Source organism: Microchirus variegatus (genome assembly GCF_963457635.1).
Source record: "Microchirus variegatus genome assembly, chromosome: 1".
NCBI classification, from domain to species: Eukaryota; Metazoa; Chordata; class Actinopteri; order Pleuronectiformes; family Soleidae; genus Microchirus; species Microchirus variegatus.
Genome location: NC_139802.1, coordinates 42,090,263 through 42,105,678, shown reverse-complemented (window position 1 = coordinate 42,105,678; position 15,416 = coordinate 42,090,263). Strand labels below are relative to the sequence as shown.

Below are 15,416 nucleotides of genomic sequence, written 5' to 3'. Positions count from 1 at the left end.
GACTTTGGGTGAATTCCAATTCTTCGCTTAATCCTCAATCTTAACCCTCAATCTCAAAAATGTGCGCTCCCTCTAGTGCAAGTGCTGTCCCGATTCTCATAAAAATTAAGTTGAGGGGCGAGTTTAAGGGCTGTATCGCCCTCAATATTGAGATTTTCCGAGACCACCCTTGGGAGCAAGGGCTACCCAGAATGCATTGCGTGTTTTCTCATAACAAAGATGGCGTCGAAAGCGGCGAAACGAGTAACGCTACAAATGAAGTATTTTCTTTGTTAATAGAGATATAAAAACGATTAAAACCATTGTATTATCTTAGTTTAGGTCCATATTATGGATTACTGACGTCATTGTTTTGCGTAACATTTATTTTTTTTATTTTACGATCTTCTGTCAATAGTCGGCCGGTGCGGACAAGCGATCGTTTGCTATCGTTTACTTTTCAATAAGCCGTGGTGTGTGGTAACTGTCAGCTGAATATGTCCGTGGTTGTGGTATTTGTACGAGTATCATCTTATAACTAACTGACAACCTAATAACTTGACTGACAAACGGATTGTAATAAATAATCCTGACGTAAATGTGGACGCAGCTTTCGCGTTATTCTGCCCCCTACAGTCTGAAGACGTAACTGCATTTAAGGGGGTGTCCCATTTCTAAGTGACAAAATAACCCCTCAACACTTTTGGTTTTGAGGGCCAGTTAAGATTAAGGGTTGAGCTTGAGGGTTAAGATAGGAATTGGAATTCGCCCTTGGAATATGAGTGGCCAAGTGACACTGGACTGCTGGGTTTGAGCAAAACAAATCATTCCATAAACAAAAGCATCAAGAATCTGAGCAAATGTCACAACATTCTGTTCAGATCCAACGTGTTGATAGAAGCCACTGTGATGTCGTGTTTTTGATTGACAGCGGCCGCCTTCTTGTTTTTTTTATGACCCCTATTGTTGGTTTTCACCTCGGTTTACTCAGTTTACCCCAAAAGTTTGTCAACTAAAAACTCCCCCACAAAGATTTAGTGACTCCGAGCCTCATAATGACAGGAAAACGTCACGGCCATAAACTCAGCCCCGAGTCCAGAGAAAGTCGTGCATCGCGTTCGTCTCGGTCGTAAAAAAAAAGAATCAGAACGGACGGATGGATTTCATCAAACGGGGGGGATTTAGGATCAGGCCTCAGAGAGCAGCGCCGTGATTTTTCCATCACCATATAACACAAATTGGTCTGACTTTAATAGTTGATGCGAGGCAGAAAAGCAAGGGGGGATTGTTGGCCAAAGGGGGCGCTCATCTAATAATGATGAGCAATTACGAGATAGTGAATGAAAGCTTGGCAGCTTCACGGTCACAATGGAGCTAATAGACCCTGCAGCGGCTCCCAATGACCGGACATTATTTTTTCTTTTCTTTATTGGTTTATCAATAATTATGGAGGCAAATCCTCTCTGTAATCACACATCACATCATAACCACAGCGCTTTGAAGGGACACTTTTTTATATCAGCTGGAGACAAACGTGACCATAGAAAAAACCTTTTCACCAGTAACTTTGTTTTTAATGTGACGAAAGTGTTGAGAGTAATTTATGAAGCTGTGAGAAGTGAAGTCATTAAACGTATTAGAGACACTGATTGTGATTATACGTACAATCAGACACGCGGTGGGAAAAAAAACACCACAAACGTGAGAAAATGTAATAACGTTCCCTGAAAGCTTCCCCTCGGTAGTCCTATGGTTGTCATGGAAAGGTTTCCTAATGTAATGGTTTTGGTTGCACATTCAGTTCCCAGAATGTTACCTTTGTCACAACCTTCATTCAACCTTAACAGAACGTTCTTCTAACATTACTTTTGTTACAAACCTTCATTCAACCTTCATAGAACGTTCTCCTAATGCTACTTTTGTCACAACCTCCATTCAACCTTTACAGAACGTTCTCATAACGTTACTTTGATCACAACCTTCATTCAACCTTTGTAGAACGTTCTCTTTTGGTTGCATCAATGTTCTCCTAACATTACTTTGGTCACAACCTTCATTCAACCTTTGTAGAACGTTCTCTTTTGGTTGCATTAAGGTTCTCCTAACATTACTTTCATCACAACCTTCACAGAACGTTCACCTAACATTACTTTGGTCACAACCTTCATTCAACCTTTACAGAACGTTCTCCTATCATTACTTTGGACACAACCTTTATTCAACCTTTATAGAACGTTCTCTTTTGGTTGCATTAAGGTTCTCCTAATGTTACTTTGGTCACAACCTTCATTCAACCTTTATAGAACGTTCTCTAGGTTGCATTAACGTTACTTTGGTCAAAACCTTCATTCAACCTTTGTAGAACATTCTCTTTTGGTTGCATTAATGTTTTCTTAATGCTACTTTTGTCAACAAACCTTCATTCAACCTTTGTAGAACGTTCTCTTTTGGTTGCATTAAGGGTCTCCGAACATTACTTTGGTCACAACCTTCATAGAACGTTCTCCTAACATTACTTTGGTCACAACCTTCATTCAACCTTTGTAGAACGTTGCATTGAGGTTCTCCAAAAGTTACTTTGATAACAACCTTCATTAAACCTTTATGGAACGTTCTCTAGGTTGCATTAACGTTACTTTGGTCTCAACCTTCATTCAACCTTTGTAGAACGTTCTCCTTTGGTTGCATTAATGTTCTCCTAACATTACTTTGATCGTAAACCTTCATTCAACCTTCACAGAACGTTCTCCTAAGATTACTTTGGACACAACCTTCATTCAACCTTTATATATAACGTTGTTTTGGTTGCATCAACGTTCTCCTAACGTTACTGTGGTATATACAGTAGAGCAGTATTTCAGATTTTTCCTCCACGTGCCACAGTTTGAGAACCATGGCCGTAGATTAAACCACTGAGTACAATCGCAAAAAGCAATTTCAAATGTTTCCAGCATTTCAGCGTTCACATCTTCAGCCGCGTGATCACCTCTGCCGTTTCATTATCCCGGCGCGTGAACTGTTACCGCTGTCGAAAACTGAAAGTCTGCAGCAGAAACAATCGCTGAATAACACTATTTTTTTTTTTTTTTTTTTCGAGCGAACCGAGTTTGCCAGCAAGCGAAGTCATATTGCTGCGCTCACAGCTTCCCCCTGTTGAGTTTCACTGAATCTCATTAGCGATGTGGCCGCGTGTTTAGCACAAATCCAAAAATGCCCTCTGGCAGAAAACGGGGGATTTATCTCCTCAGCGGAGCCAAGTTTGTTCCAGTGCCACAGTTTTATCTGGCAGCGGCGCAGTGTTTTATTGTAGTCGTTATTTTTCCGCGCAGACATCTGTTTTAAATGCCTCTTAATTAAAAAAAAAAAAACACAAAATGAAAGGACTAAGTCATGTGAACAGGACTCTGGTGCCATGTTTTGGAATGAAATGTAACGAGAACAATTGAAATTGAAAAAGCTGTCGACGAATGCACCAGTTTTTATTTTTGGCTGATGGGATTTTTTGTGGAACTGTTTTTTTTATTATTGTTAATAACAGCTTATTTGTGTTCTGGTGTATAAATGTGCTTTAAAAAAATAAACTTTAACTCAACAACGAGTTGTAAGCTTGATATTTAAATATCATTTTATTTCATACCCCTCTAACTTTTACAAATCTACCCTTCCAAGTTGGAAATACGTCTTTCCGAGTTGGAAAAAACGATTTCCGAGTTGGAAATACGACTTTCTGAGTTGGAAATTTACCGTTTCAAGTTGGAAATATGTCTTTCCAAGTTGAAAAACACACTTCCTGAGTTGGAAATGTGACTTTCTGAGTTGAAAATTAACCGTTCCAAGTTGGAAATATGTCTTTCCAAGTGGAAAAAACAATTTCCGAGTTGGAAATATGACTTTCCGAGTTGAAAATTTACCATTCCAAGTTGGAAATCTGTCTTTTCAAGTTGGTAAAAACACTTTTCAAGTTGGAAAGACGTCTTTCCAATTTGGAAGTATGTCTTTCCAAGTTGGAAAAAACACTTCTCAAGTTGGAAATACGTCTTTCCAAGTTGGATAAAACACTTCCACACAGTTGGAAATGTGACTTTCTGAGTTTGAAATCCAACTTTCAACAAGCTGGAACACAACAGATTAGATCTTGTGTCCCGTTATTGACATTCCTTGACTGCCTACAGGAAGTCATTTGTTTTACGTCAATACAGATGAGCAAACCGCAACATTGCGCGAGTAAAGCGACCGCAAACTGTTTAGATTATGAAAATTAAAAGAAACAGCAACAGAAACAATTCTATTGCTCAAAAAAAGCTAGTCCTGAAGCAGTTTGACAAGATAAACGCCTCTTGTCCCCCACCCGCCCCTGCTCTGCTGCCGTATACACATAACCGCTCCCTTAGTCGGGTCTGATGGTATTGCCTGACAAAGCCTGTTTTCAGATGAAGAATGACATTATTTCATACCCCTCTAACTTTTACTTTAAAATCATCTTATTTTAAAAAAAGTGTGCTGTTTGAACGTGTAAAAGTATCCATAAGTAGAGATTATAAAAGTGATGGAAGCTTAAAGTCCCTGTCTAACATTAGTGTACAAGTGAGACTTTCAGCGACTCACAATTATGTAAACGGGAAAATGTGGAAAAGCCTGTGTGAATAATGAATGAAGCACCGTGGACTGATGTATGAGCAGGAGATAAGTTGTGGCAGCAGCCACTTCCTTCATTGAGTCACCGGATCAATAAACATTAGTTTGCACTGGAACAATAAATAACTTTAAAACATGGACGGTACGATCATAAATAACAACAGGGAACAACACAGACGTCACGTAGAAAAGTTCCTCTTTTTTTTATTATCATCATCATTATTTCGACAGAATGTGAATTTATTCAATTAATCAAGTTATTTCATATATTAAACATTTAAAAAAAAAAAAAGTTCCCCTTCATCACACGACCGAGTCAACACTTGAGCAGACGTCAAACTACAGCAGTTTCTTTAAACGAGAGATTGTTTGTGCGTTTAAAAAAAAAAAAAAAAAAAAGTTGTGTGTTTCCATACCATGCACCATTAGCTAATGAACGTTAGCTGCTGACTTGTACCAGGACTGACACAGAAATAAATTAACTGATTAGTGTTTCTGGAGGTTCTGGGGGTTTTTTTTAATGGCCCAGACGTCATTCTTACAAACACACATACACACACATGTACCAGGCTAACAGAGTACTGTCCTTCCACACCAACCAACAGTGGACTTGTGTTTCTGGTCATCATTTTTTTTTAAATAAGAAAAACAGAAAAAAAAATTATTTTAGAATGAGGCAGTGAAATACCAGCTCCTGCCAGTAGGGGCAGTGTTGAGGCGGCGCTTTAATTTTCACACATGCAGGTGTCCTCTTGGCAAAAATAATTAAACAAACATTATTAGAAGGTCTGAGACATTAATTCAGCGTGATTTAAAGCATGACAAACGGGGGGGACCTGAAAAATGTCCCCTGTTGGCGTGGACGTCCCCTGTTGGTGAGTGTGAAACGACACCGAGGTCCTCTGTTGGATAGGTAGACGAGTACACACACACCTATTCCAGAGACAAGGTGTATGAGGCTCGATTAAGACAACCGTTTCATTAGAGATTAGAAAACTTGTCAGTGATTTCAAAAACAATCTTGATTATATAAAAAAAAAAAGCATTAGACTTAAATATTAAAAAAATAAAGAAAAAGAAAAGAAAGTTTCATAATCTTATCACAGTAATTGATAGTGTGTAAATTGGCAGTACATCCTGACAAAAACTTCCTTCCTTCGGCAGACGCTGGATTTTGCCAAGCGGAGCTGAAATTAAAGCAGCTCCACGCGGTCGCTTCCCTTTCTGCAGAAAGTTGCTTTAGCTGGGTTTTTTTTTTTTTTTTTTACCTGCTCATTATTTAGAAATCACTGTCAGGGATAAAAAAAAAAAAAAAAAAAGTTTAAATGTAACTTTCAGTGACTGTAACTGCTTTTTCCGCCCCACATCACATTTAAAAACTGCTCAGTTTGGACACTTTGTTGCACATTAGGGAGACGTCAGAGCCGACTCTAGGCACAGGTCATTCAGGCGGTCGCCTACAGGGCGCCATCTAGTGGAGAGGCGCCACACAAGCAGCACATGCAATGATTTCCAGTGTTCCGATGGTACATTGTGTTTTGCTAATGGCGTCAGAAGGCTATTGGAGGATTAGAAAACCCTTGCGCAATGATGTTAGCACAGCTGGAAACAACTTTGCTGGTCCTTTGACGAAAGGGCAAAGTTATTATTTTGAATAAAAAAATCATTATTTCTAATCTCGTCAATGTCTTGACTATATTTTCTAATCATTTTGCAACTCTTTTGATGAATAAAAGTGTGACTTTTAATGGAAAAACACAAAACTTTTGAACTGTAGCGTAAATAAGTGTTTTAATATTTACTGGTGCTGTCAAACGTTAGAGCGTCAACATCGTTTAACGGCATGTTAACGCACGGCTCGTTTCCATGACGACTGACCGGAAAAAGACGCGCGCGACGTCATGTTTGCGTGACTCCCCGATTGTTAAAATGAGTCTCTAAAGTAACGCTAAACTTTAAAAACACAGACACACGCATACGCAGTTGCACAGGTACGCTGGTCATTTGTAGCGCTGCTCTTTTCCTTTAATAAACAGCGCTCAAAAGAGCTAATGCGGCTAACGGCGCTAACCGGTAAACGGTGCCTGGACCCCGGTCGTCGCGGCACGTAAAAACAGGACGTCGCGCGCGTCTGTTTCCGGTCAGTCGTCATGGAAACGACGTTAAGACTTGTGTGTTAATGTGTTATTCTCGTCGACAAGCAGCTTTGTTTGGGAGGAGCGAGGGCTGAATGATTCGTCGAAATGACTGCGTTTTTCAAAATCACAGGACGAGGAGGACAACATTTCTTAACGGATAAAATGTGTCAAATGACCATTTTAGATCAAATATTGTCCTGACCTGCACACGTCACATTCTACAGAGTGAAGAAAACACCTTTGTTCTGAACAAACCGCTATTCGAAAAAACCCTCCGATATCGCAATCGTAATTTCAGTCAAAAGTAATCGCAATAAGACACATACTCAAAATGGTTCAGCCCTTTTGAGGAGTTACTTAAAAAAACAACAGCAGCATGATGCAGAGAGCCGGCCCTGACGTCCGTCTCGGTAACGGCGTGGAGAAAAAAAAATCCACCTCATACATATTCATTATTTTGAACGTAGTGTTTCTTGTCCAGCTGTGACCGGTGTGTGTGTGTCTGCTGTAAACTGTGTGTATTCAGCACCTGCAGCACACGTCAACACCGTCCGGCTTCATAGTTTCTATAACTTCAAAAGTTTCATTCACCGGTGGATTTTAAAGATAAACATTCATTTTTTTTTTCTCTCTCTCCCTTTTTGCACGTTTACGACGCCGGACCTTTAAAAGGCCTTTAATCCCATCCGCCTGTGTGAGATGATTTTTACCAAAAAAAAAATAACAAACGCTGTATAAAAAAAAGTCCACAAGCTCACAGTTTTTTACGATGTCTTTGAGTTCCTCTGGACGAAAAGGAGGCGGAGCCCCGAGTGTGAGAAAACACACACTCGCGACATCCTCAGAGGAGTTACAGTGACGGGCAAGGTCCGCTTCCCTGCGTTCGTTTAGTTTAGTCGTCGCTACCTGGACGAGTCGGGGATGAGTCTCTTAAACCAGCGAGCGACGGCGACGTCCACTCTCAGCACCAACGTGACGCCGATCACCACGCACACGCTGCTCAACACGAAACCTAAGGCTTCGAATAGTAACCTGAGAAGAGAAAGGAAACAGGACAGACACGGATATTACATTTCTACCTTTTAAAATATGTATCTTTTACTGATTATATCTGCATATTTTAAACACATTATATACAGAAAATACTGTTTATCAGTATTTAATGGAGTGGGAGAGAGTAACACACGACTAGCAGGTGTTTTATGGTGCGTTCCGTTTCAGGAAAACTGGAACTGGAAGTGATGTGAGGTTTGTGGTTGCGCCAACTTCTTGGAAAAAAACACTTTCGAAGTTGGAAATACGTCTTTCCAAGTTGGAAAAAACACTTTGCGAGTTGGAAATTTGCCTTACGGAGTTGGAAATATGACTTTCTGAGTTGAAAATTTACCGTCCCAAGTTGGAAATATGTCTTTCCGAGATGGAAAATAACACTTATCAAGTTGGAAATACGTCTTTCTAAGTTGGAAAAAACACTTTTCAAGTTGGAAATACGTCTTTTCAGGTTGGTAAAAACACTTTCCGAGTTGGAAATCTATCGTTCCAAGTTGGAAATACGTCTTTCCAAGTTGGAAAAAACACTTCCTGAGTTTGAAATGCGACTTTCTGAGTTGGGAATCCAACTTTCAACTTCAGCTGGGACGCGTTAGCTTAGATCTTGTGTCCCGTTATTGACATTCCTTCACTGCCTACAAGAAGTCATTTGTTTTGTGTCAATACAGATGAGCAAACCGCAACATTGCGCGAGTAAAGCAACTCAAAGAAACAGCCTTTAAATGTTTCAGAAGTGAATTCTATTGCTCAAAAAACCTGGTCCTATAGCAGTTTGACAAGATAAACACCTTTTGTCCCCCACCCACCCCTGCTCTGCTGCTGTATACACATAACCGCTCCCTTAGTCAGGTCTGATAGTATTGCCTGACAAAGCCTGTTTTCAGACGAAGAATGACATCTCTTTTCACAAAAGACCGGAACAATGACGTCAACAAAAGTGACGCACTGCAACTTCTAAAGACACCCCAGAGTTACAGATGTAAATGTGTTAAACTCAGATTCACAGAGCTGAAGTGACACCGCGTCCACACCCTCAAAAAAAGCCCGTCACTAGCTCTGTGACAGCGAGCGTGAGCTGGAAAAATGCATTCAGGCGCTTACTTGGGTGCAAAAACCTTCCACACCATTAGGTGTCTCCTGAGAATGGCCGCCGCACTGACCGAGGCGAAGACCTGCGAGGGGGAGAGAAGAGGGGACTCAGTTCTGTGATGTGAAACGAGAAAGGAGGAGCTGAGACAAAGAGATATGTGATTAAAATATAATATTTTAGCACATTAGAGGAGACGTGAACTGTCTCTGTATAGAAGGTTGTCCACAGTGGGACAGGGATCATCACCAAAACCAGCCAGGTGCATTATTTGGCGTCAGGTGTTTTGCTGACGCCAAATAATGCACCTGGCCCATTTGCCTATTTGCTTTTAAGCTGCTTATTTTTGTTTTTAACAACATATTTCTATTTATTTAAGGTTAATTAGCGAATTTTCAAATAGATATAAATATAGCTAAGCTAAGAAAGAAGAAATCCTCGTTCAGCATTTTACCGTGTAATCGATTAGAAAAGTAATGAAGCATTAGCACATGATTCACCGTCAAACTATTCTCTCCTCACTGTGGCAGAAGGATATGAAAATGTTAATTACGGCGACTGAGGCGCTCACTGAGCGACGAGTGTTACCTCTGGGTGCGACATGGAAATTGTTAACTCGGTCATTAAATATTCATTATTGTAATTTAGCGATCGATTCTGTCGCTAAATTTTCACATTTCTGTTAATTAGAAGAAAAATGATGTATAATCTAAACTTGGATTTTAACCTTAATAAGGTTTTAAGATTCCCCCCGCTAATGTCTTATCTTGGCTCTGCTTAATTACCTGTTAAATTAAGATTAAAGTGGAACAGTGAGATAAGTCAACGTTAGCGATTTGCTGCGTCTGCGTCTGTACCTGTGCTCCGAGGATGAAGAGGTAGCGCGTCGACAGCTGCAGCAGAGCGGCGCTGAACTGCTGCGGGTTTTCCCTCAGTCTCATCTCCATCACGGCGTCTTCTCCTTCGTCGCCGGCAGCAGCTCTTCCTCCTCCTCTGCTCCCACGCACCTCACACACCAGAGGCCAGAAGAGCAGCAGAGGACAACTCACTGTTGACAAGAAGACGACAAACAAACCCATTATTTTTTTTAAGTGCAAAAACCTATAAAATAATCAATAAACTAAAAGAGGATTAACGTTTTTTTTTATTATTAATCATAACAAGTAGCAGCAAGAAATACATTACAATTTACTGCAAAATTTGAAGTGAATTTTCAAAGAGCGTTATTTCACAAGAGAAACAGAAGGTGGCGCCAAAATGTGAGTCACCACAGAAAAATGATACGAATCTGTAACTTTACTAACATAACGGAAATATGTCTTTCCGAGTAGGAAAAAACACTTTCCAAGTTGGAAATACGTCTTTCCAAATTGGTAAAAACACTTTCCGAGTTGGAATTCTACTTTTCCAAGTTGGAAATATGTCTTTCCAAGTTGGAAAAAACACTTATCGAGTTGGAAATCTGCCTTCCTGAGTTGGAAAATAAACTTTCCAAATTGGAAAAAAACACTTTCCAAGTTGGAAATACGTCTTTCCGAGTTGGAAATATACCGTTCCAAGTTGGAAAAACACTTTCCAAGTTGGAAATATACCGTTCCAAGTTGGAAAAACACTTTCCAAGTTGGAAAAACACTTTCCAAGTTGGAAATATACCGTTCCAAGTTGGAAAAACACTTTCCAAGTTGGAAATACGTCTTTCCAAATTGGTAAAAACACTTTCCAAGTTGGAATTCTACTTTTCCAAGTTGGAAATGTCTTTCCAAGTTGGAAAAAACACTTCCTGAGTTGGAAAATAAACTTTCCAAATTGGAAAAAAACACTTTCCAAGTTGGAAATACGTCTTTCCGAGTTGGAAAAAACACTTCCCGAGATGGAAATCCAACTTTCAACTTCAGCTGGAACACATTAGATTAGATCTTGTGTCCCTTGTTGGAAACCAACAATGACGGGATGAGCCCATGGTCAAAAATCACTGTATTTGGGTTTTTTGGAAGAAGATAGTCTTAACTTTATGTGATCCAAAAATTCTAAATATCACAAACCAGCATTTTTGTTAAAAATACATTAGTATAATTTTGAAAAACAACAACAACTTCTGACTGATATCGGACCAAAAGACGCGCGACGGTCTCATTATCGCTACCTGCAAACAGGATGTGCGAGGCGAAGGTGTTGAGGGTGACCAGCGAGGCGGGCACTGCGGTGCCCGTGTGTCCGTCAGGGAATCCCACGAAGGCAGCGCTCCACTGGATGGAGGGGAACGTGGGGAGGTGACCTGTCGCGTGGAAGAACTGCGTGGCGGCCAGAGACCACATCACTATCGGAGCCCAGGGGACGTTGAAGCCGCCTGAGGAAACGCAACGAGAAGGTCATTAAAGTTCTGTTATCAGTCAAAAAGATGGTAAAATCTTATTAATGAGATTGTTTTCAGTTAGTTCAAGGTCAGTGCTTAGTCATTAAAGCCAAATTTGTGCGTCAAGATTCTGTGCTTGGACTATAAGCACTATAAGGACTATTGGTTCTATAAGCTAACACGAGTAAACACTTATAAATGTCAACCCTTATGCAGATGATACACAACTATACTTCATAATATACCTCAATCGAGGGCCAAAGCACAGAGGGAAAACTGGGGTTTTGTGACTCTAAACGACACAAATTAAGCTGATTTGATTTAATCTTACCAGAATATGTGCTTTGTAGGCCGCGTAGCGTGGTGGCGGAGGCGTGGATGTGCAGCAGAGCTCCCATCTCCAGCAGCAGCAGGAGGAAGGACAGCGCCATGCCCTCTGGGTGCAGCAGCAGCATACCGAGCGCCAAGAGGCCGCAGAAGAGCAGCAGCGGGGCAGAGTACACGGTACCCAGGCCGTAGGCCTCCACCGCGGGCCTGTTGTCCACCTCGCCGCCCACGCTCGGCTCGCTGTCGTCCAGGGAGCGACGCATGCGCTGGTAGATCTGCGGGATGAGGTGGTGCAGCTCGGCTTGGGGGCTGATGCCCGTGCTGGCTCGGTAGCGAGGCAGCGGTAGCGAAGAGTTCCTGGCCGAAGCCGCGGCTCTGGTCTTGATGAACACAGTGAGGGGGTCGAGACAGATCAGGAACAGCCCCAGCGCTAGGAGACAGAAGGCGGCCCTGGGGAGGAGCAGCTGGCCCAGCTTGATCAGCTCGCCGAGGTTCCTGAAGCTGTCCTCTGGCGTGGCGCTAACAGCCCAGTGGAGCCCGAGGCACGTGGACAGCAGTGGCAAAATCCAGCGGGCCGTGAACACCGCCCCGCCCGAGGAGTTGAGGTTGCCGTAATGGCGGAGACACTGCCTCAGCAGATACGTCCACACGCCCAGAGAGAGGACGGACAGCCCGTAGTGGAGGTTCTTCAGCTGGCTGTCCTGCAACCGCGACAGAGGAGTCAGGAACGGAGAGGGCTGGCAGTCGCCCTGCTCTTCCCGACAGCCGTGGAACGACAAGGAAAGGTAGAGGCTACCGACGAGGAGTCCGACGCAGGCCAAGAGGGAGCTGCTTTCCTTCCTCACAAACGAAGGCGACAAGGCCGGGGAGGGCAGCAGCCCGGCGGACTTCAGAGGGTCGTAGCTGGGAGGGAGGAGTAAACCATCCCAGTTGAGATGCACGGGAGTATAGACAACCAGGGAGAACAGGAGGAAGGTCACGACCCGTCCTTCGGCGATCACATAGCTGTCCGAGAGCAGCGAGGCACAGCGGAGGAAAGCGACCAGGACGGGAGGAATGAGGAGACGACGCCGAGTCAGCCAGTTGGTCCACTTCGGCGGTTTGGATCCATTTTTTGCCACATGAACGGCCCGGGTGCGATAAGCCGACCAGAAGAAGAGGAGCTCGGTGGTGAGCGCGGCAGCCGCCAGGCACCACGAGAACTCGACGTACCCACGCGCGAGCAGCTGAGCCGCGGCCGCGCACGCCGCCACGGCGAGCGCCGCGACGACCGGGGCCTTCAGTGTGCGAGCGTTCTCCCTGATGAGCGCAAACGAGAGCTCCGACACGACGTAGCACGTCAGGCAGGCGAAGGCCAGGATGACCAGACCGGCCGCCATCTTGAGCGGGTTGAATCGAGCCCACGTGGCTCGGCAGGTCTCCCTGACGGAGGTGAGGTAGGCCTGCATCGAGGCGGTCAGCTGAGCGGAGGGCGGGCGGCCCGCTCCGACCGTGGCCAGGTACTCGGAGGAGAGGCGGGCGAATTCGGCCTTCAGCTGAGCGAGGCGCGGAGGCGGGATATCTTTGGCCATGGTGGAGTACGTCTCCAGGAAACGGTTCACCTTCACACACAGAGGGGAATCAATCAAAACATGATGACTGGATATTATCCAGGACACGTGAGCCCTGAACTTTTTCTGCATAAAAACACTATTTCCTGGGCTCAAAACACTCAAAGAAGCAAAGAAAGAAGCTAAAACGATCAGAAATCTTGTTTTAATCGTGAAAAAAGCGATTCTAGTATTCATTGCTTCATTCTATCATCAGTAGTGTAACGTGGGCAGTCTGTTACCTGTTTGGCGTTGATCCACAGCGCCTCCAGCTGGCTGGGACCTGCCGGCGCAACCTCTGACTGTTGGTGGGGAGGGAACAGCGGCAGGAGAACCTGCCCCACGCTGCTGTACGGGATGGGGATACCGAGCAGCAGAGCCAGTGAAGGCACCAGGTCCGTCTGAGGGACTATGTCAGGCTCATCCTGCAAAGGAAATAAGATCACATGACCTCCCGTCATTCTGTAAATTGCTGATTAAAGGGAATCGAACACACAGGAAAAGACTGAGTGACTCATTATTTGCTGCTGTTATTTAACAACATGTTCAGGGGTCATGTTTCCTGCTGCAGGTCGTGACCGAACATGAACAGAATCTAATGAATCTGGTTTTGTGAACGTTTGCTACAACAGTAGAGGTGATGGGTCAGTTTTACGTCACATTTCTTTCAACACCGGGGGGGGGGCGTCTCCACCGACCTGCGACGGTGGTCCTGCAAACAAAGGCACCGGACTGTAGAGGAAGAGAGCGGCGTCCGTCTCCTTCAGACTTTCTCCGCCGTGATCTCCGGTGTCCGTCATGCCGTGATCTCCCATCACCACCAAGAGAGTGTCGTTCTGCAGGCGGTCAATCACAGACCTGGAGGGGGAAAATATAGAATATAAACAGTGAATACAGCCTGATTATAGTCTGCAATTTAGATTTTATGTGCTGTTCAGGCCTCTCTTATTCATAAAGGTCATAATGATGATGATGGCTGTGAAACAAACACGTTAACAGCAGCTGCTGCTGCTGCGCTCTCGTCTCTGACCTGATGACTCCGTCCATCTGCGTGAGCTTGTCGGCCATGGCCGGGTGATCGGGTCCGAACCTGTGACCGCAGTGATCCACGCCGAGGAAATGAGCCACCAGGACGTCCCAGTCGTTGCCCGTCACTGCGGAAAACAACAACGTTTTTTTTTACTTTTTATTTTGCTCCATCTAATGAAATGAAGAGTTTAATGACAACAAAAGTTGCTACACTTGAGTAGCCAGTTATTGAACAACAATAACGGTCTTATATATAGTTTTATATCTGTACTGCAGTGCAATTATATACATTATTTTCACTTTATCAAGAACTAAAGGACTAAAGAAATCAACTTCTGACTGATTTTTTATTCTATTTATATAATTTTTATGTCTTTAAAATAAAAATAATAAGCAGGATAGCAAATGTTGTCATTTTGATTTAAATATCACACTGTTTTAGGTACTTAAAAGCCTGCAAAGCTCCTCTGGACAGGCGTAAAATGTACTCAGGGTGACATGAAAGGCATTTTGAATGATACATACTGGTGGAGTAAAGGTTTTGGAGGATGCCGTTGTCCACCGTGTGCAGATCCTTGACGTTGAAAGAAGGGAAGGGCAGACAGCGGTAGAACTTCTTCGGAAAAAGACTTTCCCACGTGTCGTCGCCCATGAACACGACCCGCTTTCCTGAGATCGGACAAACGCGTTGAAAACAAATGGACCAAAATTTGTAAAGAAGTGTTTAAATTCATATTTAACTACTCACCGATTTGACCCAGCTGGTGGATGAGATTGTCCTCCAGGATGGCGCTGGAGGCAAAGTTGTTCCCTACGTCCACAAACGTGGGTAAAGACCCGGTGGTGAAGCCCTTGATCCTCTGCATGGTGGTGGTGGGCGGGTCGGCGTGGAAGGGATACAGGCGGCTTTGGAGCGGCCTGGACGAGGTGACCTCCTCCACCACGGGCAGCTTGTTCTCGTACGGCCGCGGCGCCAGGTTGCCGGAGTCGAACTGCGCGAAGTCGATCTTCAGGGCGTCGATGACGAGCAGGACGGCGCGGCGGAAGCGCGGCCGAGCGTGGCAGAAGTCCACGGGCTCCCGGCCGGGCTGCAGCACGTCACCGCAGGTGCTCGTCCGGTTCACCTCCAGCCTCACCAGCAGGAAGCCGCCCATGAACAGGTAGAGGCCCACAAAGTAGAGCGAGCAGATGCAGAGGAGGAGGAGGGACAGAACTGGAGACCCCTTCAT

At 44.0% G+C, this 15,416-nt stretch overlaps 1 protein-coding gene across 1 annotated transcript; it reads right to left on the bottom strand.

The window, feature by feature from the left end:
* Positions 1 to 7,654: 7,654 nt before the first annotated feature.
* Positions 7,655 to 15,416, bottom strand: pigo (phosphatidylinositol glycan anchor biosynthesis, class O; the record flags this gene model as incomplete). Its single annotated transcript, XM_083905570.1, has 10 exons — positions 7,655 to 7,784; positions 8,904 to 8,974; positions 9,747 to 9,937; positions 11,033 to 11,236; positions 11,574 to 13,170; positions 13,401 to 13,583; positions 13,857 to 14,016; positions 14,189 to 14,312; positions 14,713 to 14,856; positions 14,936 to 15,416. The coding sequence occupies 10 exons, from the start codon at positions 15,414 to 15,416 to the stop codon at positions 7,655 to 7,657; spliced, it is 3,285 nt and encodes a 1,094-aa protein (XP_083761696.1).